We start from the raw sequence: 19,040 nt of genomic DNA, 5'->3' as shown, positions 1-19,040 counted from the left end.
AAAAAATTGATATGGCAAATGCTAAGGCTTGGCCATTAGATGAGAAAATTGATTGGAATAGTGTAAGGAATATTGGAATTAGTGAAAATACTTCGAGTGGAGTTTTCTTTGTGGAAACACAGGAATCTGGAAAGGTTATTGTGGTTAAGGCAACCTCATCAATTGCAGCAGAGATTTTTGGATCTAGAATTGCACAATTGTTGGAATTGAAAGCTCCTGCAACAAGATTAGTTGAATATTGCCCGAAACGAGACAAGTCCAAGCTATTTTCATACTCAGATAGAGAATGGTGGGCTATGAAAGATAATATGGTTAGAATTGCAAAGGAAAAAAATCATCAAATTATTGAAATGAAAGTGAACAAACAATTAGATAGAGCTTTCTTTTTAATAATGGAATTTGTGGAAGGAGCTATTACTTTGGAGGATTTGATGGGTCAACCAGAGCTCTCAAGAGAATTGTTAACTTCGGAGACTGTATTGAAAGAATTAGGAAGAATGCTTGTTTTGGATTTATTATGTAATAATTGTGACAGAATTCCATTGAAGGATGTTTGGGAACATACTGGAAATGCTGGTAATGTTCTCTTCTCTAAAACTCACAAATCACTGGTCTGTATCGATCAAACTCTATTCCCAGTAATTTCAGGACAAGAATATAGAGATAATTATTTGGAAAGAGTTGGAATTTTCAAAAAAGCAATCAGTGCTGGGGAATACACTCACATTGATAGTCTGGCTAAATACTTGGAGTCCATAACTGGTATAGTGCTGGATCAAAATCACAAAAACCTCATCTATGATGGCGTGGTTAGAAGTTTTGACATTCTTGGATCTGAAAGCTTTAGCTTTGATTCTCTATTTAATTTGAAAATTGAAATTAGTGATATGTTAACTGGAGAGGATTGGGCAGATGTTTGGAAAACTTCAATCAATTCATTAGATTTGGAATGGTTCCACGAGAATGTAAAACGTTTGAGAGACTAACTTGTAAATATTGTAATTATTTATTATTCGTATATTTGGTATTTAAACCAAGTTTGTTGTTTCTAATAATTGAGTTTTTTGTAAGGAAGTTTGTTGAAGCAACTTATACTCCTTTGTGAAAATGAAACGAGAGAAGGTATCTCCAAGATTAATAATCACCTCCTGTTTCAATGTTTCAATACCTTCAGTCACTTGTCTACTTGTCAACATCTCACCTTCCTTGAGTGTATCAATTGAGTCAGTACTCTTTGGTGATGGAGGACCATTAACAAGAGCAGTTTCTGAACTTATGGAATGATGAGTTTCTCTTGGAGATTTGTGGATCCATGATGTGAGAACATACTTCTTATTGTTTGCAGATTTTGGAGGAGTTGAAGAATTTGAGTTGAAAATTTCATGAATTTCTGATTTCTTCATTCTTTCAACTCTAAAATAGAATGCTTCAAATTCCTTTCTACATTTTGCAGAAATATTAACTTCGCAAGTGGCTCCAGAAGCAATATAAACTTTCCTGACATTGGTTAAGAGATCATACAAGTCTGGTACTGAAATGGTTGCTGATCTGGTTAAGCTGACTGAAGATTGTAATTCCTTGAAGAGATATAAATTCTCCGAGGCCATTTCCTTAATACAATACACTTCAAACAAGTTGTATCCATCTTGGTCGTCAAAGACACGTTTCATATCTTCTCCCAATTCTGAAGACTCCTCAAGAGCAACCTGATTTCCTTGATTTTGTTTCTTCTTGGAGTTTAGTTTGCCTTCCAATAGAGCACGAATATTCATCTTGGTGAAAATAAAGGAAGCCAAACCTCCAAACACTAACACATACCAAATGGCATATAAAATTTCAAAGGCAAATATTAAGGAATCTGTGACAATTAAAGAAGTATCAATGGAAATATTGGTAATAGCTGTCTGTGAACTATTCGAAAGATTTCTGAGTGAAAGTGTTGACAATCCAATAATTTGATTAGCCAAAAGGAAGAAGAAACTAATCAAGAAACAAATCATTTCAGCTCTAAAGTAGAGTGGACCATCCAAACTAGTGAACCAATTCTTTAGTCTAACAAGGAAGAATTCTCTGGTGGTTTTTTGACCATTTTCTGAACCCAAATTTCCCATAATTCTACTCATTGCTGCATCGATCAAATTTCTTCTCTTCTTTTCAATGGACATGTAGGAAATTCCATCAAATAAAATTACTGAACTAATGCAAATTCCTAAAAGAATGATAATTGCAGAATAGGAAATTGAGACAATGTAGGTGTAAATTTCAGCAGTCAACACTCCAGTTCTTAACAAAATAACTAGCACTGTCCAATAAATAACATTCAATACGGCAAAGATTGAGAGAATTGTTGCAAATAATTTGTTGGATGAAATTCTTCTCACATGCTTGATTTGTTTTGCCATTTCCTGATCAGAACGAGATCTCATAATATGGTAGAGGTATTTCAATATTTGGAATCTGCTTACTTGGATCAAATAGCTCAAAATTGCTGTCAGGTTGATCGTGTTTACAATAATTGTAACAATATTAGCCAAAATGTTTGCTGCATAATCATTATTCTTCTTGGCATTCGAATCAGTTTCGTACAAGTTAGCAACCAAGACACTTCTCTGCACAATAAACGCCAAAACACATTCAATCAACAAGGCACTCAATCCCAAATATGGAGTTACAAATCTACTCTTAATTGGTTGCTTGTTTCTATTAATCGAAATGAAAACAAGACCAACAAGTGAAATTATGGAAAATACAACACCAAAGGCAATTTGAGCTAACAGGAGAGCAGTATTACTATCGAGTGGTTTTCCTGGTGTAATTGTTGTGGTTGTGGTTCTTTCCAAAAATGTAGAAAACATGGTTGTGTGAGTACATGCACAATAGGCATTGGATGAATCAGATCCAATCAAAGAGCAACCATCAGATTTCCATAAATTGGCAACTTCATCCAGATATTTGCATGAAAAGTTGAAACCTGTAGTGTTGGTTACCAAAATTGGGAAAGACAAGACGATTGGTTCTTTCAAATTTTGTAAAATGGTTAAAGAGTTATCGATAAAGAATTTAAAGTTCTTAATGTGAGAACTTTGAGTGGAATTTTCCTCAGAAACTGGATTATCATTGTAAACAAGTAGAGAAACACCTGAATCTTTTGTAAATCCATTGTAAGAGGTTAAAATATCATTCAAATTGAGTGAAATACTATTTTGGAATGAGAAGGAAGTTGTTGAATTGGATTTTGATTCCAATCTAAAGCTTGAAACTGAAATTGTAAATGATGGAAGAGAATATTCCACAATTGGTAAAGATGCATTATTCGAAACTGAAATAGCTTCCTCACCCAAAAGTACCATACTTGATAATTCTTCTGTAACTTGAATTGATTTCTTATAATTCAACTTGCTTGACAAAATATTTGATGTAACTGTCAAGGTTGAATTCAAATTGTCACTTGACAATTTGTTTAGAACTCTTCCCAATAATTTCTTTTCATTCAAATAACTCAAACTTGTTGAATTAACAAACGATTCAACTTTCTTGGAAACAGATGAAACTATTCCTTCATCCAATAGAGTTTGATTTTGAGAAAGTTTTCTCAATCTGACTAAACTAGACGAAGGATACGTTGTATCAATTTCAAGTCCGTTATTCAAAACTCCCTTAATAAATTCTCTCTTATCTGAAATGGAACTAAAGAAGGAGAAAGATTCATCATAGGAAGCAACATCAATGGTATTCAGTTTTTCCAATAATTGTTCAATATTTCCATTAAAGGCAGTAATGGAAACTTGTTGTGAAATTTCGGTAAATGTTCTGACATTTCCAATAGAATCTTTAACAAACAGAACCATAGCTAATGTTGATTGCTTGGATTCAGTTTGCCTAATGAATGGCAAGTAAGTGTCAAGTGAAGTATTTGTACTGAACTCTGACAATCTGACACTTGTCAATCCATCTCTAAATCCAATAGCATATTGCAATTGAATACCAGATCCTGATGGTACTGACCAAGGTTTAATTTGAATATCAAATTCTACATCCAATGCCAAACCACTTGATGGAGAAACTTGGAATAACGGACTTGTCGGAATTGAAAAGGAATAAACTGGAATGGATATGAACCAACTATCTAGATTCATTCCATCTGTATTGGAAATATTCAATCCAAGATTAAATTGTTTAGTTTCCTGATAAAGAGTCAAATCTCTGGAAAGTTCAATATTTCTCTTATGGAAAGTAATTTCAACAAGAGTGAATCCATCATTATTAATTATTGGAGAAAGAGAATTGATGATTAAATCACCAGATTGATTTAAAATATTGGAAAATGTTGAATTTGTCTTTTCCTCATCAACTATGAAACTAAACTTCAACGGTTGACTAGGAGTTAAACAAGAACCCCAAGAGCAAACACTTTTGACCAAGTTGTAATAAGTAATTCTATCCAAATACATGCCGAATATCGTCGAATCAATGTTAATTATCTCAGTTGATTGGAAACTTGACTTGATGAAATATTGTGGAATTCCCAAAGATCTCATCTTTTGTAAACCTCCTGAAACATTGATGTTAAAGTAGAGATAATTGGAAAATCTTTCGGCGTATGGAGCATTGTTAGCATAATATGCTTTAACTTTGAATTGGAAGTTTGGAAGTCCCAAATCTAACAAGAAGGAAGTATTGAGCTGGACGTTGAATTGACCAGTCAATTGGTTAATGACACTGGATGAAACTAGGAAGGAATCTTTACCCACACAATTAGTCAAACAAGTTACTTCAAATCTCAATCGAGGATTTGACACAGGTGGCTCAATAATCAGTTCAGGAAGTGTGGAAAATACCAAATTGACATCTGACTTGTCATTCCACATGACATTCACATTTTGTGAAGAATTCAATTGAACTCCAAACATTCTCAAATCAACCTGACAATTTTGTCCATCAAACCCATCAATACATTGACATAAATCAAGACCAACACATTGTCCTCTTCCAGAACAAACCTCTGCAGGATTACTTGAATTTGACCATTTTGTAAAACATGTTGTAATGTTACAAAAACTTCCAAAGTAATTGTCATTACAAAGACATTGATTAGGTCCAATACATTGACCTTGATTGGAACAAGCACCAGCTACTTTTCCAAAACATGAAAAATCTTGGCAGAATTGACCACCATATCCATTCAAACATTGACACAAATTAGGGCCAATACATGAACCTTTCGAATTACATACAGAACTTTCGTTTTTCCATAATAAACCACATTTAAAGTCATTGCATTCGAAACCAAATACATCAAGTGGACAATTACAAATATTTGGTAAAATACATGAACCTAAACCACAAACTCCTGATTGATTCGATAACTTTCCAAAACAATCGAATACATTACATAAATCTCCCAAAACACCAACTTGATTACAGAGACACTTTCCAGGTTGAGTACATAAACCTAATCCATTACAGACACCAGTTTCGTTTGCTAGGAAATTGCCACATTTGAGAATGTCACATCTTTCACCACCATAACCTGGTAAACAGCTACAGATATCAGCTCCTACACATTGGCCGAAACCACATACATTAGTTTCGTTGGATAAATGGCCGAAACACTTGAAAACATTACAAACTGGACCTAAGGCATCTGGTTGACATAGACATTGATCTAGTCCTGTACAAATGCCCTTTCCTCCACAAACATTGGTTTCGTTTGAGAGAATGCCGAAACAATTCGAAAGGGAACAATCAAGACCAAACTTATTCAATGGACATTGACACACATCAGGACCCAAACAAGTTCCCAAGTTGCAGACATTGGTATCGTTCATGAATTTGTTGAAACATTTGAATAAATTACATTTCTCTCCGCTGTATCCAGGTAAGCATTGACATAGGTCAGTTCCAATACATTGACCGAAACCACAGACACCTGATTCATTCGAAAGCTTGCCGAAACACTTCACCTTATCACATAAATCTCCAAATAAGCCACTTTTACATAAACACTGATCAGGAGAAATACACGAACCGTTTCCTCCACAAACATTAGTGTCATTTCCCAGTAAGCCGAAACATTTAGGAATTGAACAATTCAAACCAAAGTATCCTAAAGGACACTGACACAAATCAGTTCCAATACATTGACCCAAACCACACACTCCAGTTTCATTCGAAAGCTTGCCGAAACATTTCACCTTATCACATAGCTCACCAAAAAATCCATCTTTGCACAAACATTTGTCTAATCCAATGCATGACCCATTTCCTCCACAGACATTAGTTTCATTCGAAAGTTTGTTGAAACATTTGAAAACATTACAAACATCTCCAAGAATATCAGATTGGCACAAGCACTTATCTGGAGCAATGCAAGAACCCTTTGCTCCACAAACATTAGTTTCATTTCCCAGTAAGCCGAAACATTTAGGAATTGAGCAATTCAAACCAAAATATCCTAAAGGACACTGACACAAATCAGGACCCAAACAAGATCCCAAATTACAGACATTAGTATCATTCATAAACTTGTCGAAACATTTAAAAGCTTCACATGTCGATCCCAAAAATCCATTTTGACAATTACACAAATTCATACCATCACAAGTTCCCTTTCCAGAACAAACCGAACCATTCAATTGAGAAATCCCAGCACACGACAATACATTACACAATCCTCCAAAATATCCATCACTACAAATGCACTCTCCCAAACCATTACATGTTCCCTTACTGGAACAAACAAGTGGAGCACTTGGTAATAAACCTCCACATTTTGCAATTTCACAATTTGATCCTCCATATAAATAATCATCACTTGTTGGAGCAATAGCAGCTCCAGTTCCACTTCCCCATTCCAAAGTAACTGATCCAAGCAATGGTTGTGAATAAATGGCCAATTCTCCATCATTTCTCAATACTAACATGGGTGAAGAATTCAATAAACTCAACACTGTCGATATAATAGAGAGTCCAATCTGTAATACTCCATTTGTGGTAAATAACAATCCAGAACCAGCTGTTCCAGTTCTCGTATAATTCTGTCCATCACCTCCAATTACAATGAAAGTGCCATCTGTTCGCATCTCTGCTCTGAATAAACCATTCGATGAGACGAGTGCTGATCCAGCAGCTAGCGTCTGACCTCCAGATAGAGAATTCACTGCATTAATATCTTTACAAACGCAAGTATTAGCAAGAATATTACAAAGTCCTCGTCCATTGCAGTTGCAGGCATCAGTTGAAGAGATTGACAGCAGCAGCAAAATAAATGATAGTAATATGAAAAAGAAGATGGTTTGTTTCATATTTTCCTTGAATACTACTCGTAACGAGGTTTATGTTTGTTGATGGGATTTGTTGTCGTTTTTTTTAAAAGGTAGAATGATGGATGGCATCGATGCGTAGATAATACTACCTACTACTGAGTACTGACTGCATCATTACTTTCAACCCATGCCCCTTTAATGAATTAATCACTTTCCACTATTCATTCTTCTTCAAGATAAGGAACAACCTCATGCAAAAAAGGTGAGGATTTTTTCGCTTGTCGTGACTTGACACATTTTCGAAGACACTGACAGGCCTTATCTGGTCAATGCAATCGGTGAATTGAGGATCACGGACTGCATTGTACGTAGACCTGGTTCTTTGAGATTGTGTTAAAACTCAAGAATAGTCTGGTGAAATACGAAACAAAATATTGAAAAGAAAGACATGTACTCTTCATGAAAGCAATATTTCATCTGTTTGCTCATTTTAACCAAATGCTATTCAAATATTTCATTGCTCTAATCCAGAAGATTAGTAACAAGGCCTTTCGATTACGAAATTAGAAAGAAGTATGGACTGCATTGGCGAATCCTTTTTTTTCTTGTTATTATTATAATTAAGGACTACAGTTGAGAACTTCATGTTTCTTGAAATTTGAAAGAGCGATCACTAATCATTTGTTGAGTCTTATCTTATTACGCGTATTTTATTAGGTATTATGAATCGTAGAATAAATGAATTGAATGAACTTGGGGTAAATAGCTACTAAGGTAAATGGTTTGAATGCGCAAAATTGGATTAAAGACGATGTGTGAATTACAATGGTATCGCTAGATAGCTTCCACAAGGAATTTATACATTGTTCCTCTACTATCATTTCCTGATCATGTTCATTCCAGTGGAATTTGACAATGAAAAGCAACAATGTTGTTAAAACTTTATTCCTGTAATTATTACAACCAATAGAACTGTTACTCAGCTTTCGTCCGTTTCGAACAGCAAAAAAAAAATCACAATTTTATCATCCATTTATTTATCATGATTAAAGATGATGAACAATACTATTCCTTTGCTAACTTTGGGCATCCAACCAACCAGTGGTATTCATGTACCTATGCCTAAATGGGAACCCTATTTTCTTCATCCTATTCCGAATAGCAATTATTCAACAGAGGTGAGGAAAATTAGTTGTGGTGGAAATTTTTTTGTGGTGAGATTGTGGCCAAAACTCAATTTTCATGAATCACACGTAGAGAAATTGTACATCAAGTTTGCAACAGCCAAGTCAAATCAATGCAATTATTTCAAACCCATCAAAAACAGTTCAACAGAAAGCGAGTGCCATTCCACATTTTGGTTGGATTACAAGTCGACAATTGATGAATTGAAATTGGGAAATTGTTATCAGGTGGAAGATGTATATTGCAATCAAGTAGGTGTACTATTGCAAATGAAGAATAATTTGGTCATTAGATTTGATACTTCATCAGAAAGGGTTTTCCATCTCAAAAAGTTTGTGGAAAATCAAATTGGAATTAGAGAAATTATATGTGGACCTCTATCTTTTCATTTCCTTATTCGTGGAACAGATGATGTGATTTATTATTTCTCAACAGATTCAACCATTTATTCGGAAGAATTGAAATTGAATTTAGATTTCAAAGATAAGAAATATGTGACCTCTGCACTAAGTGGAAGATCTTCATTTGTTGTTTATGAAGAACAAGATGGATCTCACCAAATTCTATGTCATGGTGATGATCAATTTTTATCTCAAAGTGGACAACCAAGTGAAGTTTTCAGTCAACTTAAAACTCCATTTCAAGGCAAAAGAATTGATCAAATTAAATGTGGATATTTCCATACGAGTGTTTTATTGGAGAGTGGAGAGGTTTACATGTGTGGTAGGTATTAGTTTATTAATTAATTTGTAATATGGAATATATTTTCAGGTTATAATGGTTATTTCCAATGTGGAGTTGTCGGTTCAGATCAGTATTTCATCAAGATTGACTTTCCATTACTTCCATATGACTCCCAGAATAGTAAAATCTTTCAGCCCACAAGAATTACATGCTCATCCATTGCCACTGTATTCATTAATAAGGATGCTTTTGTAATAGTTGGTGATCCTGTCTCTTCCTTTGCTGTCAAGACTCCATTTACAGATAGTTCTAAACCAAACACAATCTATTGCATTTATCATAAGTTTGGACCAGAGGAGCTACTACCAACATTGGAAACCAATAGTATTGAATGTGGAGGATGGCACTTTGTTCTTTACAAGAAAAAGATTTTGGAAAGCAAGTGTCTCAAATATTTCTATGAAAATTTGAAGAAAAATAATGGAAATCGAGAGTTCTTTTCATTTTCAGATATTAAAATAATTTAAGATTAAACGTAGATTTTGTAAAACTAAAATGTAATTCGCCCACCGTGGGGGTCGAACCCACGACCACAAGGTTAAGAGCCTTGCGCTCTACCGACTGAGCTAGACGGGCTACACAATCATTAAAAACGAACCTTAATAGGTTTTATTTCCTTAAAGTTGGCCTTGTTTCAATTAACATTGAACACTCGGACTGGAATACCTTTTTGGCAATTATGGAACGATACTTTTCTAGTAAGCAAAATGGTAATTCATTGATGGTTTACAAGATTGGTGTAGTTGGATAAACAGTCGCTATTGATTCATCATTTGAACTAGGAAGCATCTGAGTTGGAAAAAGCGAAGATTCAATGCAAGACAACATAGCAAATAATATCGTCTGACCAATAAAAAAATTTTAACATCTTTTTTCTTCTAATTGTAAACTCTATCAAATAATTTTCTAAAGATTCTTTTACTATGAAATCTATTTAAGAGATGTAAGTTCTTCATACTTTTGAGTGTGCATTCCATGCATTTAGCCACTTTTTCTCATACTGGTGCTCCTTCTCATTAAAGAAGTCACCACCAAATTCAATATTGTGTTCTGTTGTTTCCAATAATAAAACTTAATTGTAAACGTGCCAAACCAACACTAACAATCATTAGCACTGTCTACAGTTGCCAATTCAATAGCAAATGATCTTTAAAACTTTACAATTTCCATCTCTTTCTTTTTCTGAATTTATTTTTCAAACTATTCGAGCAGTTGCTACTCATAATGTTTACCAACTTCCAAAACAATAATTCTTCAATATTTGCGCTAGTATTGATTGGTTGCACTCAAATTCAATTTCGTACATTTTTTCCATTTCACATTTTTACAATACAACCATATTTGGAGAACTCTTCATAATTTAGTAGGGAAGGACAATAAATGGTCAGATCTCTTGCTCATACCCATCACCAAAGATCCACTTTTTAACATGTGCAACATTTCACCTTCCAGTCATCATTCATAAAAAAAAATGTTTTCTCGTCCACAATTTGTTGCCTTGACAGTTGTGTTGGTTTTGGCATCTTTGGTTCTTGCTACTTCAAGCAAACCAAGAGAAGAAGTCAACTATGTTGAAAAGAGGGTTCCTGTTGCTGCTTTCAATAACGAAAAGGTCATTCAAGCTGATTTCTTTATTCGTGCTCAAGATGATTCGAATATTCTCTTGCAAATGAGAAATAAGAGAAAGCCAAGTACTAAAAAGTATTCACCAGATAACGTTGTCTTGTTTGTTCATGGTGCTACTTATCCATCTGAAACTAGTTATGATTTGGTTCTTGGTGGTATGAGCTGGGTATGTTAAAATCCTTTATTTCATATTATTTACCAATTTGAAAAGATGGATTTCATGGCTATGCAAGGTTATGATACTTACTTTATTAATGTTAGAGGTTATGGTGATTCTACCAGACCAGCTAATACTGGTGAGCCAATTGTCAGAACCACAACTGCTGCTGATGATTATGCCACAGCTGTCAAATATATTTTGAGACGTAGAAGTAAGTTGAATTCTGACAGAAACAGATTTTCTAATCCGTTATTCAGATATTTCCAAGATGAACATTATGGGTTGGTCCTGGGGAACTTCCATTGCCACCACCTTTGCCACCAACTATCCAGAATTGACCAATCGTTTGGTTATCTATGCTCCTCAATGGTACAGAAATTTCCAAACTAAAGTTTCTGGAAGTTATCGTAACACAACCATTGAAGGAAGACGTGCCTCTTGGTTGACTGGTGTCGCTGCTGATAAGCAAAATTCAATCATCCCAGCTGGTTGGTATGAAATTTGGGAAAGTGTCACTTTTGCTAAAGCTTTGGTTAATGAAAAGGGTGTGAAATATCTCTCTACTCCAACTGGTATTGGTAAGTTTGATTTTTATTAGAAAGTTTGTTAGAAACTTGTTAGTTTATGATAACAATGAATATTGGTTCAACAGTATTAATATTTACAACTCAACCAAGCTCAATATGCCAGTTTTGGTTATCCGTGCTGAATGGGATGCTGATTTGAACATTGACATGTCTCTTGGATATTTCAAGAATCTTACTCAAGTTCCATATAAGAAATTCGTCCAAATTCCAGAAGGAACCCATCAAGTTTTATTGGAAAAGAATAGAATGGCTTTATTCAGAGAAGTTCAACACTTTTTGACTGAAGAAAAGACCATTCCATTGGCTGCTACTGATTATGATTTGGATGCCATTCGTAATTAAGTTACAACACCAATAATTATTATTTGTACAGTGTCATTGAGAGAATAAAATTCTCAATTTATTCTCAATTCTTCTTGGAATGGGTTTCAATTTTTGTAAACATTTTCAATTTCAAATTTGAAATTTTAAAAAAAAATGATTGGTATTTGCTATCGTGATGATGGGCACGGAAAGGGCATGTTCTACGATCACTACACCATACAACATGCTACAAAACGAGCCACTTGTTCCCTTAAACCTTCATCACACGACGCGAAATTAATTTACGAATTATTACAAAATTTTTCTAATCCGAATCAAAATATTAATAATAATAATAATAATATGAATAATAATAATAATAGAAATGTAAAATATGTAGCCACTATGATAAAACCAATGAATGGTAAGGTAGTTAATTATTCGGAGGGAATTAGAAAAATCATGATGGACTATTTGGAGAAGAATGAAAATTTGACATTGAAATATCATTCGGAAAATAAGAGGAGACATGGATTGCCAATGATTCGTGATTTTTCATTAAGGTTGAAGGAAATAGATCATGAAATTGGGTTGTTGGTTGTTGTAGGACATTTGAAGATTATGGAAAATGATCCTTCAATGATATTTAGATTTGAATTTGAGAGAAATGTTATTAGAAAGGCCATGTTGATTGGTCAACCAGTGTTATGTATTTGTTCTGGGAGTTGGAGATTGTGGGAATTCTTGGGTGGTTCAGTTTCAAACATCAATTCGGATGTTCAACATGCCAGTGGAATGATTAATTTGGATTCTAATGGAACGATAAAACATCAGCAAGTTGGTCATGGCATTATTTTGCAACATGAAGCTAATGATATTGATTTAGATATTAGAATACCTGAGTGTACCATATTGAAATCCTCAATGTATGGAAAATCAGCGAATGAAAAAATAGTCGATGAAAGTCATGCAATTTCTGTAAATTCAATCCATTGGATGGCTCCTCAACTGCCAAAAAACAGCCCACTTGAGAATATAGTCGATATTTCAGCACTTTCCATTCCAGATTATTCCATAGAGGCATTTGAAACAAAATTTGGAGTTCCCATCATTGGAATTCAGTGGCATCCCGAAGCATACATTCTCAACAATGAACAAGAACATCAGCAGAATATATTGAAATATATGGCAAAAGCAGGAGATGCTTTTCTTGTGAAGAGAAGGGTCCTTGAACAGCTCCTACAAACCATTCAGCGAAAATAAGGGAGAACAACTCGCTTGAAATTCAAGAAGAATTGGAAATTTAAGAAAAATTGAAAAAATCGAATAGAAAAAAATGATTTCACACATTGATACGTTTTCTCTCACATTCCGACCAACAGATGTGAAAATAATGCACTGCCGTCCTCCTCATCAGCAAAAATCATTCCTATTCATCACTGATTATGATAAATCTTGCATTCGTATTTATGATTTAAATTCAAGGATTTTACTTTCATCATGTAAGACTCCGAGCATTCCCTACTATGTGGAAATTAATCAATTATCATCGTCAGTAGAAACAACTTTGGAATCATGTGAAATTTATGTAACATGTAGAAGTAATACCGTTCATAAATTTGTAATTTCTCTCGATGATTTAATTCAATCATCATTAGCAATTGAAAATCAAGTGAAAATTGTGGAAAATTCAAAAAACAAATATGATGGAATGAAATTGGTTTGGACAGCTGGATCACCAAAGGAAAAATACGGAACTGATAAATTTTACTTTCCTCGTGGTTTGATATTAATCGATTCGGATGAAAATTCAAATTTAGGAAAGCAATTACTTGTCTGTAATTCAGGAAATAACAGAATTGACTGTTTAAATCCAGAAAATGGGCAATTTACAAAGAGTTTTGGCTCTGAAAAAGGTGATGGAAAATTTGATAGACCTGTTGGAATTTCCAAATTCTCCAATGAACTATTCATTGCAGATCACAATAACGGTCTAGTTCAAGTTCTCACTTTGGATGGTCAATTCAAAAGACAATTCTCTTCAAAAAGTGAATTGAACTGTCCTAGAGGAATATGTGCCATTGAAAATATGTGTCTCGTGACAGATAATCATCGAATTCAATTATTTAACTCTGAAAATGGTCAATTACTGCAATCAATTGGAAGTTTAGAGAAGGGAAATTGTAATGAACGATTTGCTTTACCAGAAGGAATTTGTTTCAATTCGGAAAGAAGTGAAATTCTTATTGCTGATTGGGAAAATAAGAGAATTCAATTCATCAAACTTGAATAATTCAAAAATTTACAATTATTTAAATATTTAAATTTAATATTTAAAAAAAAATGCAACAATTACCCGATGAAATATTCAAGCACCACATTTTCCAATACCTTCCGTCCATCCAAGTATTGTCAAATTGTCTACTAGTTTGCAAATATTGGCAATCCATCATTAATCAAACAGAATTAGATATTGACTTGGTGAGTCCTCGGATGGATCTTGATGATTACATGGGCACAAAGATTATGAAGGCTTGTACAGAGTATGCTTCTAATATTCATCGTTTGGATTTGGAAGGAAATAAAATTGGTAGGAAGAGTATAGAGTTATTGTCTGCAGGATTAGTCAATTTGAAAGAATTGAATATTAGTAGTAATAGAATTGATTCGGGAGCTTGTTATTACTTGGCGAAGGAATTGAGGTTTTTGAGGATTCTTAATGTGAGTCACAATTCGATTGGGAATGAAGGATTGGAATATTTGATGAGTGGGAATTTGGTGGAATTGGAAAGATTGGAGTGTACCAATGTAAAGATTAATGATGAAGGAACAATGTGCTTTGCTGCTACGACTTGTGGAAAATTAGCTCATTTGAATTTGGGTGGAAATAATATTTCTGTGGAGGGTTGTAAAAATGTTGCACTATTGAGCTCTCTAACCAGTCTTAATCTATCTGATATTGATGTGTCAGTTGCTGCTATGGAGAATATATGCAAGGGAAAGTTGGAAAATTTGACAAAACTAAGAGTAGATAATTCAAACCTGAATGATGGAGCCATTGAATGTTTGTGTAAATTAGCCAATTTCAAACTCTCTTCACTTGATATTCGCATAAATCAAGTTACAAATGAAGGTGCCGATATGATTGCCAAGTCTATGAATGCCCATTTGAAAGTATTGAATATAGCACACAATTCTCTTGAAACTCTTGGAATTTTGTCCCTACTATTTATGGACAATATTGAATCTATTAACATTGAAAAAAACTCGAACCATGGTCATACAATACTTTCTTCAACTCTACCGATTAGCAAGGTGACTCATTTCTCTGCAAGAAATATCTTGACTAATGACCTCATTTCTCTGGTGTTGAATAATAATCTCAAAACGTTGCACGTAGCTCTCTCAAATCTTACAACAGAGAGTATTGAGCTAATTTCCACAAGAACTCAATTAACCTCTCTAGATGTGGCTAATAATAAGTTGTGTGATACAAATGTAAAAACCATAACTACCAAACTTTCCAATTTAACTAACCTTAGTGTTGCTGGTAACGAATTAACATACCAATCAATGGAATATATTTCTAGTGGATCTCTTCTTAAATTGAAAACACTTAATATTAGTAGTAACAACGTTGGAGCAGAAGGAGCAAAGGCTTTATTCTTAGGAAATACTACAAAATTGCACATTTTAATAATGAACTTTAATCAAATTGGAGAAGGAATCACTTACCTTAATAATACAACACTCAAAGGTTTAACATTTCTCCTATTGAGATCCAATCAAATAGGAAAATATTTGAAAGGAGTTTCGTTTAATGCATTACCAAAATTGGGATTGTTAGATTTGTCAAACAATGATATTGGAACAGAAGAATTTGCTTGTTTTTCACAACAAAAATTTCCTCTCCTTTCCACCTTGAATTGTGGTATGAATGCCATTACCAGGGTTAGTGTTTTAATTGAAACGCTTAGTTCCAATTTTCCAAGTCTTAAACATTTAAATTTACAGACCAATCCAATGACTCAAAAATCAAAGGAAGAGGCTCTCAAAATGAAATTAAGATTATCCTCACTAATTCAGTAATTTATTTAAACTTCATCACGCATGACCATAAATCCTTCTCCTTGAGCTATTTCTGGTTGAGCATCTTGTAATTTTGACATAATTCTGAAACGATAAGCTTGACATCCAATACAACTTCCACAACAAGCAAAAATCATTAAAACAAATAATAAAAGTGAAAAAACTAAGAAAATTATTAAATTTTGTGGGTTAAGTCCAGCACTGGCAATTTCCTGTGTTTGCTCACCGAAAAACATTTCAAGAGTACCAATAATACCATAGATGATATTGTAAAGAACAACGATTCTTTCAAAGGTTAACAAATCAATATCATTCAAATACTTACGAAAGAAGAACCAAATGAGCAATAGTGGTATTCTTTCTATGCTTTGGATTCTTTGTAATAGTTGACCAAACACCAACAGATCCAGCACCAATTTCAATCAATGAATTAACACAGGAAGCAATAATTGATATAACAGATGTGTTCACAGAAATACCTTCAACACTAGAGAAGGTTGAATAAGAGAAAACCAATATCAACTGTGATACCAAACCAAAACACCCATAGATACCCAAGAGGATAGCAAATACCATAACAACTCTTGTCCAAGATGTATACTTGCTGATAATAAAGGAAGAAGGTTCTGCTGATGATGATGGAGATAAATGATGGTTAGGAACAACGTTAGGATTCATAATCATTCCAGAGTGAATATAATTATTGTTAGAAGGTGTTTCATAGACTCGTTGTTGAGTTTCAGCAGGCAAATAGATGACTTGTTGTGGTACTTGCTGTGGTGGTTGTTGATTGTTGTACATAGTATTAGGAGGAATTTGATGAGAGACAAAGGCATAATTTGATGGAAGTGTATCGACATCTTTCAATTCAAGCATCGAGTCTTCATAGTGTTCTTGTGATGGTGATGCCAAACCTTGTTCTTGCTGTTGGCCATATTGTTGATTATAATTAGTTACAATTTGAGGAGTATATTGTACATAATCTTGACGTTTGCCAGGTGTAGCAGAGGTTGATTGTTGTTCCATAATGATTGTTATTGTTGTATGATGATCTCTATCTTTTCTTCTTGTTTTTACTTCATCAAGCAACTTGACTTGAGAAAAATTGCGTCGTGAGTTTTTTTTAATGATTACTGTGCGATGGTTGATAAGTGGCTTTATTTTAGAAGGCTAATGGAAGAAGTAATTGAAGTGGAACAACGTTCTATTGAGGAAAAGAAGGAACAAAGTTTTATTAGAAATAAATTCAGATATTAGTATTTGATTGGTGTGGTATGATGGTGATTATTATTTTACAAGGTTTATTATTTACAAGTTATTTAAGAAATTCTCAAAATCGTCGTTAGAGTTGGATGCTCTTAGAGTAGCTTCTTCCAAATCTTCAAATAAACCAAATTCTTTCAATTCTGATAATCCAATTTCAGTGATTGGTTCAAATAGTGGTTGATCTGAAACATTTTCCAGCATATTGTCAATTTCTTGAGTGGTACTGGTGGATCTCTTTTCATTCTCTTTGGTTTCTGCAGTAGAATCTTGAGTTGGCTCATCAGAAGAAACTTCAGTTGTATTGGAAACAACAGCAGAAGGTTGTTCACCATTGTTACTTTGAAGTAAAAAGAAGGAAACTAATTGTTGTTTCATTTCTTCTGGCAGAGAATTGAAAAGGAGCTCAGTTTCACTTGTTATTTGATCATTACCAGTTGACATGTCTTGCAATAAATTGACATAGCCATCTTGCACTAGTGCTTGATCTGTCATGAGTTGATCTTCAGAATTCTTTACAATACAATTACGATTAATCTCATCAACTGTTGCTGGAATTTCACTTCCATCGAATTCAGCACCACCTGACGAAGATTGAGGAGTATGATCATTCTCTTGAATAGGTTCAAATGAGAAGGCGTGGAATAGTTTATCCATCTCATCTTGATTTATATCAAAGCTTGGTCTTCTCTTCTTTGAGTTTGGATCGAGAAAGTCCCATTCTTCTTCAAACTCTATCACCTTCTCCAAATCATTGTTTCCAATAGCATCAGAGGAGGTACCCTCATACCTGCCATTAATTACTGTTGTACATGTTGTTGTTGTATTTGTAGTAGTTGGAGGAGAAGGTTGGGATGGAGCATCTGGAGAGCTGAATGTAAAGTTTACAAATTGACTGTTTGGAGTAATACAATAGGAACTCATTGGTGAATAAATACTTTCGATACTGGCAAGATCTTGCTCTGTCATCATGCTTCCTTTAGTTGGTAAATAATCACTACATGAAAATCTACGTTGTAATCGACCTTTAGGTGGCCTCTTTCCTCTTGATGTTGCAGATTGAGGACTCTTCTTTTGTGGAGGGATGGATGAAGGGTGGCATGTATCCTCATTCATTATCATTTCATTTCCCTTCTCATCTTGTTGTGATGCAACTACTGGAGCTCCTTCACATGGATTGGCAGCTGCCATCTTTTCGTTTTGTTTAGTTTGCAAACTCCACCTTCTTGGGGTTGGTGTTGAAACAGTTGAAGTGTTATCACAACATGATGATGATGATGATGATGAAGCACAAGATCCATCCTTGTTGATGGCCATATTAGCTGAGGTATTCCCATTCACTGCAACACTTGAAGGAAAGAAGAAGAAATTGGATGCAAAGCCAGGATTATTTCTAAATCTCTTATTAATTTTCTTTCTCTGAGAACCAGAATGCATTGATTGACCACCACTGTTTGCAGCTTGATAGTGGTACACGGATAGATTTTGATCCTTGCTACAATCTTCAATCTCTTTGGTTAAATCGATAAACTTGAGTTTCGTATGATTTGGGGAAGTAGTCATTTTGTTTTTTTTCGATCAAAGTATGCATGACAAGAACCAAATCGAAGCATTATCTAGCATTCTACTTCATATTTTGTCTTTGTTTTGATGAATCAATTGTGCAATCGATTCAATTTAAACATGAACACACACTCAATTCCCAAAAACTCACAATCTGGCTATCACACAACTACAAATTTGGGTAATTACCATAATTTTATGCTACCCAAAGAGTAGTTAACATTTTATAACAGATTGTCCTTTGAGGCGACATTC

The 19,040-nt window shown here is 34.2% G+C and overlaps 8 protein-coding genes and 1 non-coding gene across 9 annotated transcripts; 5 read left to right on the top strand and 4 right to left on the bottom strand.

Annotated features, from left to right (window-relative positions):
* Nucleotides 1–989: 989 nt before the first annotated feature.
* NAEGRDRAFT_59845 (uncharacterized protein) lies at nt 990–7,304 on the bottom strand (the record flags this gene model as incomplete). Its single annotated transcript, XM_002669745.1, has 1 exon — nt 990–7,304. One exon carries the CDS (start codon nt 7,302–7,304, stop codon nt 1,029–1,031), a length of 6,276 nt encoding a protein of 2,091 aa, XP_002669791.1. The 3' UTR covers nt 990–1,028.
* A 1,016-nt stretch (nt 7,305–8,320) lies between these two features.
* Nucleotides 8,321–9,661, top strand: NAEGRDRAFT_75221 (uncharacterized protein; the record flags this gene model as incomplete). The annotated part of the gene is made up of 2 exons (XM_002669790.1): nt 8,321–9,173; nt 9,222–9,661. The coding sequence occupies 2 exons, from the start codon at nt 8,321–8,323 to the stop codon at nt 9,659–9,661; spliced, it is 1,293 nt and encodes a 430-aa protein (XP_002669836.1).
* Nucleotides 9,662–9,697: 36 nt separating this feature from the next.
* NAEGRDRAFT_t766 lies at nt 9,698–9,770 on the bottom strand. Its single transcript has one exon. It is a non-coding gene; the product is annotated as a tRNA-Lys (tRNA).
* An 895-nt stretch (nt 9,771–10,665) lies between these two features.
* On the top strand, nt 10,666–11,909 carry NAEGRDRAFT_75220 (uncharacterized protein; the record flags this gene model as incomplete). Its single annotated transcript, XM_002669789.1, has 4 exons — nt 10,666–10,986; nt 11,032–11,191; nt 11,238–11,558; nt 11,602–11,909. 4 exons carry the CDS (start codon nt 10,666–10,668, stop codon nt 11,907–11,909), a joined length of 1,110 nt encoding a protein of 369 aa, XP_002669835.1.
* A 135-nt stretch (nt 11,910–12,044) lies between these two features.
* Nucleotides 12,045–13,133, top strand: NAEGRDRAFT_75219 (uncharacterized protein; the record flags this gene model as incomplete). The annotated part of the gene is made up of 1 exon (XM_002669788.1): nt 12,045–13,133. The coding sequence occupies one exon, from the start codon at nt 12,045–12,047 to the stop codon at nt 13,131–13,133; it is 1,089 nt and encodes a 362-aa protein (XP_002669834.1).
* Nucleotides 13,134–13,263: 130 nt separating this feature from the next.
* Nucleotides 13,264–14,163, top strand: NAEGRDRAFT_75218 (uncharacterized protein; the record flags this gene model as incomplete). Its single annotated transcript, XM_002669787.1, has 1 exon — nt 13,264–14,163. The coding sequence occupies one exon, from the start codon at nt 13,264–13,266 to the stop codon at nt 14,161–14,163; it is 900 nt and encodes a 299-aa protein (XP_002669833.1).
* A 200-nt stretch (nt 14,164–14,363) lies between these two features.
* Nucleotides 14,364–15,959, top strand: NAEGRDRAFT_53969 (uncharacterized protein; the record flags this gene model as incomplete). The annotated part of the gene is made up of 1 exon (XM_002669786.1): nt 14,364–15,959. The coding sequence occupies one exon, from the start codon at nt 14,364–14,366 to the stop codon at nt 15,957–15,959; it is 1,596 nt and encodes a 531-aa protein (XP_002669832.1).
* Nucleotides 15,943–16,985, bottom strand: NAEGRDRAFT_59844 (uncharacterized protein; the record flags this gene model as incomplete). The annotated part of the gene is made up of 2 exons (XM_002669744.1): nt 15,943–16,244; nt 16,285–16,985. The coding sequence occupies 2 exons, from the start codon at nt 16,983–16,985 to the stop codon at nt 15,965–15,967; spliced, it is 981 nt and encodes a 326-aa protein (XP_002669790.1). The 3' UTR covers nt 15,943–15,964.
* Nucleotides 16,986–17,267: 282 nt separating this feature from the next.
* NAEGRDRAFT_75215 (uncharacterized protein) lies at nt 17,268–18,785 on the bottom strand (the record flags this gene model as incomplete). The annotated part of the gene is made up of 1 exon (XM_002669743.1): nt 17,268–18,785. One exon carries the CDS (start codon nt 18,783–18,785, stop codon nt 17,268–17,270), a length of 1,518 nt encoding a protein of 505 aa, XP_002669789.1.
* Nucleotides 18,786–19,040: the final 255 nt, after the last annotated feature.

The sequence above is a fragment of the Naegleria gruberi genome, assembly GCF_000004985.1.
Source record: "Naegleria gruberi genomic scaffold NAEGRscaffold_78, whole genome shotgun sequence".
Classification (NCBI taxonomy): Eukaryota; Heterolobosea; class Eutetramitea; order Acrasida; family Naegleriidae; genus Naegleria; species Naegleria gruberi.
Note: the sequence above shows the minus strand (reverse complement) of the source record. Positions and strands in the feature narration are given on the sequence as shown.